This window comes from Corythoichthys intestinalis, chromosome 17 (assembly GCF_030265065.1).
Source record: "Corythoichthys intestinalis isolate RoL2023-P3 chromosome 17, ASM3026506v1, whole genome shotgun sequence".
NCBI classification, from domain to species: Eukaryota; Metazoa; Chordata; class Actinopteri; order Syngnathiformes; family Syngnathidae; genus Corythoichthys; species Corythoichthys intestinalis.
Genome location: NC_080411.1, coordinates 13603370 through 13618320, shown reverse-complemented (window position 1 = coordinate 13618320; position 14951 = coordinate 13603370). Strand labels below are relative to the sequence as shown.

The 14951-nt window shown below is 40.7% G+C and overlaps 1 protein-coding gene across 2 annotated transcripts in view; it reads left to right on the top strand.

The window, feature by feature from the left end:
- The window catches only part of adamts6 (ADAM metallopeptidase with thrombospondin type 1 motif, 6), a 128644-nt gene that overhangs the window by 913 nt on the left and 112780 nt on the right, over positions 1 to 14951 (top strand). For both annotated transcript variants that reach the window (XM_057818501.1, XM_057818500.1), the window contains exons 2-3: positions 2199 to 2665; positions 4593 to 4969. In XM_057818501.1, coding sequence (XP_057674484.1) covers positions 2566 to 2665; positions 4593 to 4969 — 477 coding nt within the window. In that variant the 5' untranslated portion in view covers positions 2199 to 2565. The remainder of the gene's footprint in view (positions 1 to 2198; positions 2666 to 4592; positions 4970 to 14951) is intronic.

The following is a 14951-nucleotide window of genomic DNA, read 5'->3' as shown; positions in this document are numbered from 1 at the left end:
CAATTGAAGGGGGCATGTGTCTTTGACGTATAAAAACAGCAACTGTTTAAGTGAGTACAGTTGTTCTAGATGCAATATATCTATTAAAGTTGATGAAACTTTAAGTAATGATTAAGTTGAGCTCATTCATGAGTTCAATGTCTTTGATGTTTTACCCATTTCATTCAATTTCCCAATGGAAATGCACATTTCTTCATCATCTTGATTGGATTTTTCTTAAATTTCTTCATGATGCGGTCGTTCTGTATTAGTGAGTACAGTTGTTCCAGACACAATATTTTGTTTAAATTGATAAAATTTTAAGTAATGATTAAGTTTGAGCTCATTAATGAGTTGAGTGTATTTGATGTTTCGCACATTTCATCCAAATTTCCCACTGGAAATATCATCTGGACTGACTGAAGACTCTTAATGTGTTTGACACAATTGACACAACACTTTTGGGGCTTGGAGGCTCACGTGTCTTTGTTGTTTTGAAAATATATTTATTTGCAGAGTGTCCTAAGTAAAAATTTTTATGTGATAAATGTTGAGGTCCATTGTAAGGGTCATGTGTCTTTGATGTATGAAAACAGCAACTGTATTAGTGGGAGCAGTTGTTCCAGACACACTATTTTCTTTAAATTGATGAACAATTAAGTAATGATTAAGTTGAGCTCATTAATGAGTTGAGTGTCTTTGATGTTTCGCCAATTTCATCCAATTTCCCAACGGAAATGCACATATATTCATCATCTTGGTTGGATTTTCCTTAAACGTGTTCATGATGTGGCTGTTCTGTATTAGTGAGTACAGTTGTTCCAGACACAATATTTTCTTTTAATTGATAAACTTTTAAGTAATGATTAAGTTGAGCTCATTAATGAGTTGAGTGTCTATGGTGTTCCGCGTATTTCATCCAAATTTCCCATTGGAAATAGTTTCCCAAGTAAAATTGTTTATGTGTAAAATGTTGAGGTCTATTGAAAGGGTCATTTGTCTTTTATGTATGAAAACAGCAACTGTATTAGTTATTTAAATTAATTAACAATTAAGTAATGATTTAGTTGAATTCATTAATGAGTTGAGTGTCTTTGATGTTTCGCCAATTTCATCCAATTTCCCAATGGAAATGCACATTTCTTTATCATCTTGGCTGGATTTTCCTTAAACGTCTTCATGATGCGACCATTCTGTATTCGTGAGTACAGTTTTTCCAGACACAATTTCATCCAATTTCCCAACGGAAATGCTTATTTCTTTATCATCTTGGCTGGATTTTCCTTAAACGTCTTCATGATGCGACCATTCTGTATTCGTGAGTACAGTTTTTCCAGACACAATCTTTTCTTTGAATTGATCAACTTTTAAGTAATGATTAAGTTGAGCTCATTAATGAGTTGAGTGTCTGTGGTGTTTCGTCCCTTTCATCCAAATTTCCCATTGGAAATATATGCAGAGTTTCCCAAGTAAAATTGTTTATGTGATAAATGTTGAGGTCCATTGAAAGAGCCATGTGTCTTTGATGTATAGAAACAGCAACTGTATTAGTGAGAAAAGTTGCTCCAGGCACTATTTTCTTAAATTGATGAACAATTAAGTAATGATTAAGTTGAATTCATTAATGAGTTGAGTGTCTTTGATGTTTCACCCATTTCATCCAATTTCCCAATAGAAATGCACATTTCTTCATCATCTTAGTTGGATTTTCCTTAAACGTCTTCATGATGCGGCCGTTCTGTATTAGTGAGTACAGTTGTTCCAGACACAATATTTTCTTTAAATTGATAACTTTTAAGTAATGATTAAGTTGAGCACATTCATGAGCTGAGTGTCTTTGATGTTTCGTCCATTTCATCCAATTTCCCAATTAAAATGCACATTTCTTCATCACCATGGATCATGATGCGGCCGTTTGTTAGTGTTAGAGAAGTTCATCGGAATCCACAACGATTTGTGCAAAGAACCTCAAAGATGCGTCTAATTTCAAATGTTTCTTAATATGAGTTAGATTTCCTTATAATATCATCCTTTTCCTGTTTAAAGATGCGCAATTGCTCTTTATTCGTCCATCTTCACATGGCTTCAGCTTTTGCATTTTAAAACAAGAACCCAAAGAGCCTCTGTTTTGGATTAACACGAGGATGATTAAGAGGTAGCTCAACAACGCGGTAAAGCAAGAGCGGTCATCTCAACACCTTGATTGATTCCCTTGGCAGGAATGCAGATGGATGGGCTGAGACAAGTTTCCGATGTAGAGCTTCCTCTCTGGAGTTCCACCTGAACGTCTGATGGATCACCGTGTTCTAGCCAAGCTGCGGACATGAATCGTGAGGCCTCCGCCGCGACGTGGACGCGCCTGCCTGCGGGAGTAATCTGAGCATCCTGGATACGCGCAGACCTTTTTTTTTTCTAAGCCAGCGAGGGGACGCAAACCATGGAGTTGTTGTGGTTTGGCCTCGGACTGAGCGCATGTTTTTAGTCCAACTGTAGCGCCCTCTTCCCCTTCCTCCTCCTCCACCATCCCGCCCCCCCAGTCCCGTAACCCACCACCCCCCTCCCCCATGTCACATCTTTCTCAGAATTATGGAAATTTTGTGGAAGACGCTGACTTGGACATTGAGCCTGGTGGTTATGGCTGCTTCCGAATTTCAGAGCTTCAATCGACTTTCACACAACTCTCAAGGTAGGATGCCAATGAATGGTGATTTTAAAATACTCAAACAACATTTGAACCCTTTCAGGGGTCATTACAATACACCTGACGTTCAAGACACACATATATATATATGTATATGTACTGTACATATACACATATACAGTGCCTTGCAAAAGTATTCGGCCCCCTTGAATCTTGCAACCTTTCGCCACATTTCAGGCTTCAAACAAAGATATGAAATTTAATTTTTTTGTCAAGAATCAACAACAAGTGGGACACAATCGTGAAGTGGAACAACATTTATTGGATAATTTAAACTTTTTTAACAAATAAAAAACTGAAAAGTGGGGCGTGCAATATTACTCGCCCCCCTTGCGTTAATACTTTGTAGCGCCACCTTTTGCTCCAATTACAGCTGCAAGTCGCTTGGGGTATGTTTCTATCAGTTTTGCACATCGAGAGACTGACATTCTTGCCCATTCTTCCTTGCAAAACAGCTCGAGCTCAGTGAGGTTGGATGGAGAGTGTTTGTGAACAGCAGTCTTCAGCTCTTTCCACAGATTCTCGATTGGATTCAGGTCTGGACTTTGACTTGGCCATTCTAACACCTGGATACGTTTATTTTTTTAACCATTCTATTGTAGATTTGTCTTTATGTTTTGGATCATTGTCCTGTTGGAGGATAAATCTCCGTCCCAGTCTCAGGTCTTGTGCAGATACCAACAGGTTTTCTTCCAGAATGTTCCTGTATTTGGCTGCATCCATCTTCCCGTCAATTTTAACCATCTTCCCTGTCCCTGCTGAAGAAAAGCAGGCCCAAATCATGATGCTGCCTCCACCATGTTTGACAGTGGGGATGGTGTGTTCAGGGTGATGAGCTGTGTTGCTTTTACGCCAAACATATCGTTTTGCATTGTGGCCAAAAAGTTCAATTTTGGTTTCATCTGACCAGAGCACCTTCTTCCACATGTTTGGTGTGTCTCCCAGGTGGCTTGTGGCAAACTTTAAACCAGACTTTTTATGGATATCTTTGAGAAATGGCTTTCTTCTTGCCACTCTTCCATAAAGGCCAGATTTATGCAGTGTACGACTGATTCTTGTCCTATGGACAGACTCTCCCACCTCAGCTTTAGATCTCTGCAGTTCATCCAGAGTGATCATGGGCCTCTTGGCTGCATCTCTGATCAGTTTTCTCCTTGTTTGAGAAGAAAGTTTGGAAGGACGGCCGGGTCTTGGTAGATTTGCAGTGGTCTGATGCTCCTTCCATTTCAATATGATGGCTTGCACAGTGCTCCTTGAGATGTTTAAAGCTTGTGAAATCTTTTTGTATCCAAATCCGGCTTTAAACTTCTCCACAACAGTATCTCGGACCTGCCTGGTGTGTTCCTTGGTTTTCATAATGCTCTCTGCACTTTAAACAGAACCCTGAGACTATCACAGAGCAGGTGCATTTATACGGAGACTTGATTACACACAGGTGGATTCTATTTATCATCATCGGTCATTTAGGACAACATTGGATCATTCAGAGATCCTCACTGAACTTCTGGAGTGAGTTTGCTGCACTGAAAGTAAAGGGGCCGAATAATATTGGACGCCCCACTTTTCAGTTTTTTATTTGTTAAAAAAGTTTAAATTATCCAATAAATGTTGTTCCACTTGACGATTGTGTCCCACTTGTTGATTCTTGACCAAAAAATTAAATTTCATATCTTTATGTTTGAAGCCTGAAATGTGGCGAAAGGTTGCAAGATTCAAGGGGGCCGAATACTTTTGCAAGGCACTGTATATATTAGAAGCTAAAAAACACATCTTTTTCAGGGGTGCCAGTAATTATGGAGGGCACGGTATAATTTTGTGTTTTTTTTTTTCATGTGATATGAATCACTTTGAATGACCTTGTGTTAAATTGTGCAATGCAACTAAATTTGCCCTGCCTTGGTTACGTCAACAGAGGAGTTCCTGTCCTACCTGCAGCACTACCAGCTGACTGTTCCTATGCGAGTTAAGGAGAATGGAGAGTTCCTGAGCTACACTGTAAAGCACCACCGACCTGGCCGACGGCGACGTGGGGCGGCCGACCCTTCGGCGGGCACCTACCCGGAGCCGCCCGAGTCCCGGCTTTTCTACAGACTCTCCGCCTACGGGAAAGACTTCCACTTAAACTTAACTCTCACCCCTCACCTGGTGTCCAAGCACTTTACGGTGGAGTACTGGGGCCGCCGAGGCATGGAGTGGCGCCACAACCTGGTGGACAACTGCCACTATGCGGGATTCTTGCAGAACCGGAGCGGTGCCACTCAAGTGGCGCTCAGCAACTGCAACGGCCTGGTGAGCTCCGAGTATCCGTTATAGATGCTTCCTAACATGGACAGCAATAGACGTCGATACGTACTTCGCCACGATACAATAATGACAATAATATATAATATAATATGTAATACTAACCCTTTGCGATACAAGGCTCGCGATAATGATTATCTCCGTCCGTCCGTCCGTCCGTCCGTCCGTCCATCCATCCCGAGAGCCTCAGCTCAGCTCCTTCTTTACCGCTCCTTCTTTACCACCTCCTTCTTTACCACTGCGGACCGGTGCAGAATCCGCATTACTGCAGACGCTGCACCGATCCGCCTGTCGATCTCCCGTTCCCTTCTACTCTCGGACTTGGCAATTTTGGGGCCTGAGGCGAACATATCCAGGGGCCCTCTTCATGGGTCAGGGGTTAAAAAGATGAGAAGGGTGTAGAGGAATTATGTTCCGGAAGACTAGGGCTGTCCTGAACGACAAATTTCCTCCTGATTAGTCAGCCGACTAGTTTTACGATTAGTCGACTAATCTAATAATTTTCTTTTTTTTACTAATTTAGCAATTTTTTTTTTTTTCACACTTATTAATTCACAAAACCATTTTGGAACACTTAAATTCTTTATTAAAGTACAAATAATCATGTAAATAACAATAAATAATCACAAATAAACAATGAGGTTAAATGCTGATAGCATTTACTAGTGCAAAAGAATGGAAAGTAAACAGATTCAGAACACTGACTTTGCCTTTCCAACATTATTCAAAACAATTCTTAATAAAAAAATTCTAGCATTATCATTATAGTATACTACTATATATAAAAGTAGTATAATAATTATTCATTGCCAATCATATTTGTCATAAAGAGTGTCATTTGAAAGCTATTCTTAGTGTAGAATCTGTATTCTGTAGTATTTACTCAACATATTATAATATTAATTCTGAAGGATGTGGGATTAACTCCAGAAATCGTTATTTATATGACGAACATGACATGCTTTTATTTTGAAATGTTCACCGGAGGTACGTTCGCTAAACCGCTAACCGAAAGCTTTACACTCCGCAAAAAATATATTCTTCATCATTGCTTGTGGTGTCACTAATAGATTTAATTTTTTTTTCGTTAGCAAATGCTGTTAACCAGCTGTTGAGTGTTATTGTATGACTGATTGGAACTGTACTGCATTGTTTCGCCACAGGGTGTGCTGTCGTGTATTTTATGTTCGGTGTGAAGAAGAAGAAAGTTAAAAGAGGCAATAGCGTCCTGTTTTCAACTTCTCCCTCACTGCACTTTGGATCTCATGGAGAGCACGTTCGCTCATGTGTTCGAAATAAACGATAGCCGACGTGCAAAGTAGCAAGTGAGCTGTAAAAATAGGGAGCTTAGTGGCGTGAAAAATGCGGGAGAGCTAAGTGAAGGTAACGAACAGCTAAGCGATGCTAAACCGAGCTAAGCGAAGCTAAACGGTGCTGAATGAAGCTAATTGTAGTGCGTGTGTGTGCGGGAGAGATAATATAAATGCAGCATTCAAATGGCTTTCTTTTTTGTTATTTGTTTGGTATGCTGACATAATTATACATGACGAAGAGTTGGGGGTGCTGCTGGCTCCAGTGGCCCAATCCCTTGCTCGTTGGGGGCCCCCTACTGGTTGGGGACCTAAGGCGATCGCCTACTTCGCTTGAATAGTAGATCCGCCTATGCCTCACTCGCGAATAAGACCCCAAGATACTTGAACTCCTCCACTTGGGGAAGGATGTCATCCCCGACCCGGAGAGGGCACTCCACCCTTTTCCGACTGAGGACAATGGTTTCGGATTTGGAAGTGCTGATCTTCATCCCAACTGCTTCACACTAGGCTGTGACCTGCACCAGAGAGAGAGGAGGGTCCGTCGGGAAGTCGAATTCCAGATTCAGGAGGAGCAGTGTGGTTTTCGTCCCGGCCGTGGAACAGTGGACCAGCTCTACACCCTCGGCAGGGTGCTCGAGGATGCATGGGAGTTCGCCCAACCAGTCTACATGTGTTTTGTAGATCTGGAGAAGGCGTTCGACCGTGTGCCTCGGGGTGTCCTGTGGGGGGCATGCTCTGGGAGTACGGGGTACCGAGCCCCTTAGCAGGCCCGGCCCAGGCCATTTGGGTTGCCTGGCTCTGCCAAACTATTCTCCCTGTATTTTTCAAACACTGAGAGTATAGTCTGGGAACCAGCCCATTAACGGCCTCTCGAGCAGGTACAAAATCAATCGACAAATCAGATTCGTTTATTTGCGTGACGTGTTCTTAACGGGCAACGTCACTCTTGCGCGTCGAAAGTCGTCTCCACAACACAGATGGTGAACGGGAGAACCGAGAATATGTTCCAGTCCACGGTAAAATCAGTTTTAAATGACCAAAAACACATCGACACGAGTCATTGACAACAGTCTGTCTCGCGCTAGCCATGTTGAATAAACTCCGCTCTCTTCGTATGTTTACTTCCGCGTGCAAGTCCCTCGTCCTTCCCTCGTCACGTTTGCCCGTCGCTGATTAGTCCACTCCGCTGTCTGTTTGCCGTGGCTTGCTCCGCCCTGGAAATTGTATCCGCGTGAATGGTGGCCAGACTCAATAGCTGGAACAGTGGTGAGTCTGGTGTACCAGGCAACATTTGGGGGCCCGAAGCAAAATAATGCCAAGGGGCCCATATTTTTGGCCCAGCATTTCAAATGCATATTATGCCAATAGTTTGTTTTACTACAATCAGCGGAAGCCGTACATTTGCCGTTGCCAACAGGTGACAACTTGCTCGGCTTTACTTGATTCACTCTGGGCATTCGCCCTGTGGCCAATGGCAATTCCCAGTACGACATATTGACAAGCTCAGCTGACAACAACGTTCAAGTTGGAGTGTCTTGCACAACAACAACAACATCAACAACATGCTCTATTACCTTGATACTGTTGTTTCTTTTCTTCTCCGATTTTCTTCTTCTTTTGTTTTTCTGCTCCAGAAGGATAAATTCTTTTCGACATATTTGTGCATCTATTTTCCAAGCAAGTTTGAGCACCAATCATCGCAAAGCAGGTTCATCGTCACTCCCCAGGTTGTCAGATTTTAATCACAAGAAAATTGATGTTTGCATAAATAAACGGCAATGCGCGCCACATTATTCACAATGCTCTATTAACAATGTATAAAAGGAGGTTGCCAGATTGGGGGCCCCCTAGCGGTCAGGGGCCCTAAGCAGCTGCATAGTCTGCGTATAGGCTGGGCCGGCCTTGCCCCTTAGTAAGGGCTGTTCAGTCCCTGTACGACCGGTGTCAGAGTTTGGTCCGGATTGCCGGCAGTAAGTTGAATACAATACAACTAACACAGTGTTTTTCAACCTTTTTTGACTCACGGCACGTTTTTACATTGGAAAAAATCTCGCGGCACACCACAAACCAAAAATGTTCCAAAATTATTTTCTGTACAGTATATTTGATTATAAAATAATTTCACAGTATGTATACTTACTCGGTGTGAAACTTGAGCCTGTTTAGATGAACACAAAGTCAAAATCCTTATTCTTCAACAGCTCTGTCTTTGCTTTTATTTTTTTTAAAGCAGTTAGGCTTGAAAAAGCTCAGAATTGTCAGACGGGGACCTGAGCAATGTCTTTAACCACATCAGGGCCGAGCATCTCGCAGACAATGGCTTTGCAGGCAGGTAGTATTAATGTCTCTGTCACGGTGTGGGACTTTTTGGACTTAGCAACAAGGTTTGAGGGCTTTCTCATTTACCTTTGTAGTTTTTATCAAAAAAGTTGCCTGTTTCTGTGTGTTTTCACGAAGGCGAACAAAATAGTCCATCGAGTAGTTTTGAAGTGACGGGTGTTTAGTTTGGAGATGACGTTTAGGAGAGCTGCTCGTGTCGCGTTCAAGAACTGCTCGGATTTCTAGCCGTCAGCCATTTTGCTGTCCTTGACAATGTGTTGGAATAAAACACAGGGGGAGGATTGACGGTCGTCACATATGGATAAAATAGAAAGGACACTTTCGAGTATATCGACACATGACGAGTCTAACCAAATAATGTGCAGTAGACATGCTGGGGTCCACATTGTCGCGGACAGCAACGTCGTTTATGGCTAGAAATCCGAGCAGTTTTTGAACGCGACACTAGCATTACTGCGCTCATCTGCACACGACCGAGAACTTTCTACCAACTCCTTCCTACTGCAACTCCGCCCGACGACGTAAAAAAAAAAATTGTAATAGCCCCGAATGGGGAATTAGAAAGGAGAGGAGTCGATGATGACTTTCCCACTTTATTGTGGCAACAATGGAAAATAATAAACAAAATAACAGCGGCATCCGCAACATGTGACCGCTAACTTCCTTCTCACGCTGTTCCCCCTCCCTCCTTGCTTGCTTACCGCTACGTCACCACTCTGCAGTCTGATGGCCCCTTCAAGGGCCCGCACAGTTACGGACAATCATAGGCGGATCTACTATTCAGGCGAAGTAGCTGATCGCCTTAGGCCCCCAAACAGTATGGGGCCCCCAACCAGCTGCCCTTGCCCCAACAAGCAACTATTCGTCATGTATAATTATGTCAGCATTCCAAACACACAAATAACAAAACAGAAAGCCCTTTTAATGCTGCATTTATTAACACACACGTACTACAATGGACTGTTCCACGACGACGGACTGAGTATCAGTCGCTCAGTTTCATTTAGCGCCGCTTAGCTTAGCTCCGTTTAGCTTCACTTAGCTCTCCCGCGTTTTTCACGCCACTAACCTCGCTATTTTTACAGCTCACTTGCTACTTTGCATGTCGGCTATCGTTTATGTCGAATACATGAGCGAACGTGCTCTCCATGAGAGCGAAAGTGCAGTGAGGGAGACATTGAGAACAGACAGCTAATGCCTCTTTTAACTTTCTTCTTCTTCACACCGAACATAAAATACACCACAGCACACCCTGTGGTGAAACAATGCAGAACAGTTGCAATCAGTCATACAATAACACTCAACAGCTGGTTAACAGCATTTGCTAATGAAAAAAAAATTAAATCCATTAGTGATGCCACAAGCAATGACGAAGAATGTTTTTTACGAAGTGTAAAGCTTTCGGTTAGCGGTTTGGCGACCGTACCTCTGGTGAAACTTAAAAAAAAAAAAAAAAAAAAAAAGCTCGTCATTAAATAACAATTTCTGGAGTTAATCCCACATTGTTCAGAATTAATATTCTCATATGTTGAGTAAATACTACAGAATACAGATTCAACACTAAGAATAGCTTTCAAATGACACTCTTTACGACCAATATGATTGGCAATGAATAATTATACTACTATTATATATAGTAGTATACTATAATAATAATGCTAGAATTTTTTTTTCAAGAATTGTTTTGAATAATGTTAGATAGGCAGAGTCAGTGTTCTGAATCTGTTTACTTTCCATTCTTTTGCACTAGTAAATGCTATCAGCATTTAACCTCATTGTTTATTTGTGATTAATTATTGTTATTTACATGATTATGTGTAGTTTAATAAAGAATTTAAGTGTTCCAAAATGGTTTTGTGAATTAATAAGCGTCAACAAAATTTCATTGCTAAACTAGTAAAAAAAAAAAGAAAGAAAATTATTAGATTAGTCGACTATTCGTAAAACTAGTCGGCTGACTAATCAGGAGAAAATTTGTCGTTTAGGAAAGCCCTAGTGCACCGGAACGTATTTCCTCCACACCCTTCTCACTTTTTTAACCCCTGACCCATGACGAGGGCCACTGGATATGTTCGCCTTAGGCCCCAAAATTGCCAAGTCCGTCACTGCGGACAATATTTATAAATAGAAATGCGACATTAGATCATTTCTCGCAGCACACCTGACGATCTCTCACAGCACGCTAGTGTGCCGCGGCACACCGGTTGAAAAACACTGAACTAACAAACAGGAAAAACAAGCTATTTCATTCAAGGCCAGCCTTGTTAGATTCAAATGGATAGGGTGCTGATCACTATCAATGGCAGCTAATGAGCTAACATGGACTATTGTGGGAAATTTAGCTAGTGTCAATGTTAACTTTAAATGTCCTTTTATAACAGTGTCCCCTATTATAAATGATGGATCGATTCTCTAATCTAAGAGGATGCAAAGTATTGCGAGATATCACGATATCGGCTCGCGATAACAATTATCTAGCCCTACAATATTCTAAATAAGCAGAAAAACAACATATTTTCATCCATCTATTGTATTCATCACTAGTCGATGCCTAATTCTTTTCCCTCCTGGACTCAAATGGATTGGACAGTATCGCTAACAATGGCAGCTAATGAGCTGACATGGAAAATTGTGGAAAATTTAGCTAGCAATCTTTGCTAGCTTCCTCTTTCTTAGAACAGCGACACCTTTTTCAAACAATGTATCAATTCTCTAACCTTAGGGGATGCAAAGTATTGCGAGTAGGGTTGTTCCGATCATGTTTTTTTGCTCCCGATCCGATCCCGATCATTTTAGTTCGAGTATCTGCCGATCCCGATATTTCCCGATCCGATTGCTTTTTTTTTGCTCCCGATTCAATTCCAATCATTCCTGATCATTTTTCCCGATCATATACATTTTGGCAATGCATAAGAAAAAAATGAATAAAACTCGGACGAATATATACATTCAACATACAGTACATAAGTACTGTATTTGTTTATTATGACAATAAATCCTCAAGATGGCATTTACATTATTAACATTCTTTCTGTGAGAGGGATCCACGGATAGAAAGACTTGTGACTTTGTATATTGTGACTAAATATTGCCATCTAGTGTATTTGTTGAGCTTTCAGTAAATGATACTGTAGCCATGCCCAACTGCATGATGGGAAGTGGAAACATGACTGTGCGTAGTGCTACCAATTGATATATCTTCTCTGCGTTGGGAAATAACATAAGGGGTTAAGAAAAAGATCAATTGCTACCTTGCTTCCCCACATTGCTTCCCATGATATTTCTAATCATAGGGAGAGGGATTGTAAGGCTTCAGCCAATTATAAAGAGGCTCCAAAGGCTGCCAAAATTCACTCTACTCATTTTACGCTGCCTTTTATCTCTCTATACAGGTAAAACGGCGCCATTGCAGATTGAGCGTGACAATGCGTGAGTGGGTCGTGTAGCGCATGCATTAATTGCGTTAAATATTTTAATGTGATACATTTAAAAAAAAAAATTAATTACCGCCATTATTGGGATAAATTTGATAATCCTCCCTTAAGCCTAAACTAAACACTCTGGATGAGTGTAACATATTATGTCTGTAACGTTAAATACAAGTAGAAAACAAGTAAAAAAAAAAAAAAGAATATATATATATATATATATTAAAAAAAGGCATGGCCGATATTTTTTTGATGATTCCGATACTTTGAAAATGACGTGCCGATCGATCGGGACATCTCTAATTGCGAGATACTAATTTATTGTTGCAGCCCTAATTGAAAATATATCACAATATATAATACGATTTGCGATAAAAGGCTCGCGATAACTATCATCTCAATTTACGATATTCTACAATATAACTAATAAACAGAAAAACAACATATTTTCATTCTTATGCTGTGTTTATCACTAATAGACATCCAATCCATTTGACGTGGAAGGGTTTGTTCATGTGCTGTCAACCCTCCCATTTCAAATGGATTGGACGTCTATCACCATTAATAGCAGCCAATAAGCTAACATTGACACTCGTTGTGGAAAATGTAGCTCGCAAACTTGCTAGCTTCCTTTTGATATAATCCATGTCACTACAGCAAGTACCATTTAGCCATTTTTAACTCTGAAGCAGATATTTTCCAAAATGTTCTAGACCAGTCTTATTGATATTCTCCAGCCAAGAACCGATAAATCGTTTTGAAAAGGTTTCACTGTCTAAAAAATGGGACCAACAGGTTGCTACCAAAATCTTGAACATGGATAGTGTCTATGTTATCTCATTGGCTGCCATTGATGGCGTTAGACGTCTAATCCATTTTGACTGGGTGGTGTAAATGAATGAATGAATGAAACCAAAGCATTTACAATCATTCTTCGGCTCCAAACTAATAGGCCAGAAATTTACAGGAAGTGACCCATAGAGCATGGCATCCTCTTGAAACTACTCTTTGCTTTCTCAATGGCTGTATTTTACTTTGTTGACTGATGGTGCCATACCCAGAACGCTAAGACGTCCTGCTTAATTGACATACGACAAAAAAACGCCTTGGTTCGGCCTAGTGGGCGCCGACCGCCCGAGCGTTTAGGCGAAGCAGTGCATGATGAGAGCTATTGTAGCGCCGCCGGAGGAACACCAAAACGGGCATCCGTTTCACGCTTGTTAAATGCTAACCGTCACCCACTGATTCCTCTAAAAAGGGCTCTAAAAAACCCCTAACTTTAACTCACTGGCTGTCTTTGACAAGTGATAAACTCATTTCAGTTCACGGCAAAAGTTTGTAAAAAGACGTCTATCGCACAAGCAAACATGTATTAGCCTCCTAGCCAAAAGTGTTGGCAGTATCTAGACGCACCATCATAAATTGAATTAGTGTTTGCGCTATTTTTTTTTTTTTTCCAACCCCCCCTTACTCACAACACCAAAAATGGTCAAAAGTGAGAGTGTGCTTTAATGCAATCAGCTGTCTGGACAATTGGAAAACCTTGACTCACTCTTTTAAAAGACGTAAATAAAATATGGTTTATATTTTCACAGCGCCAAGACGACTTTTGTCTACTCAAAGAGGTGCTTTAGGGTAATTGTTTGAATGCTAGTCCTTGCTCTAATTGCTTGTTTGACTGCCTGCTAAAAGATTACGTATTTAAATACCAAATGTTTGGCTTCGTGTCTCTTTGTGGCTTGGAGGAGATGCAAAAATAACAGATATGGGTCACCGAATGTAATTTGAACAAGTTGCGCTTATGAGAGAGTCATTTTTTTGAAGGAATCCCTCACAATTCTAATGCCAATCAAACATAACCGTATTTTCCGACTATAAATCCCTTTGGAGTGCAAGTTCAACAAGTCAAAAAATGTGTCAAACAGTAAAAAAATAAGTCGCACTGGATTTATATTTAAAAGTTTATTGCCAAGTAGCTCAGAGCCAGTAACTAGTATTAATACAAGAAATTGAACAGCTGCCAAAACCACGGCACAGTCACCAGTGTTGTTAATAACGGCGTTACAATATAACGGCGTTTTTTTTTTCAGTAGTGGGTAATCTAATTAATTACTTTTCTCATCTTGGCAACGCCGTTACCGTTACTGAGGACGGAAAGGCATGCGTTACTATGCGTTACTATATTGGTCGAAAAGTCTGAGGGAGACGGACTCACCGAGACGACAGAGCAGAGCAGGAGTGTGGAGGAGGCAAGAAAGTGGTGACGCCGAACAAACGCGATGCTAGGTAGCTCCAATAATACATGTTGTAGCCGATAGCCTTCAAACTACACCCGCATGTTATGGTAGACATGGTAGATATCACATGTACTGTATATAGATATAACTAGATGCAAAATGACAGACATGGCACTAAATGCGTTAGTAGACAGCCGCCATCTTGAAGCAGTAGACTTTTTAGGACGGCTCTGTTGTAGAGAACCTTCCTAGCGAACCTAAGTAACTTTTTATATAAAATACTTCTAAATCGGCAAAATCTTGACTTGAATCAATCTTTAAATGGTGAAACAGTTTTAAAATTTTCATATGTCGAAAGTAGAGAGAAGGGAACTAATGCAATCATGGGAGCAATTCTAACAACTTTTAACAGTTGATTCAGGGTAAAGAGTAAATTAGGGTAAAGAATTGGGCTCGGGCCAATTGTACCAAAAACCTTCACAAAAAACTTAACATAGTGTGGCCAATGTTTTTTTTTTTTTTTTTTTTTTTTTTTTTTTGGGAGGAAAAAAAAAAAAAAAGTAATTATCACCAATTACTTTGCCAAGTAACTAATTACTCTTACAGGTAATTGAGTTACTAACGCAATTACTTTTTGGGAGAAGTAATTTGT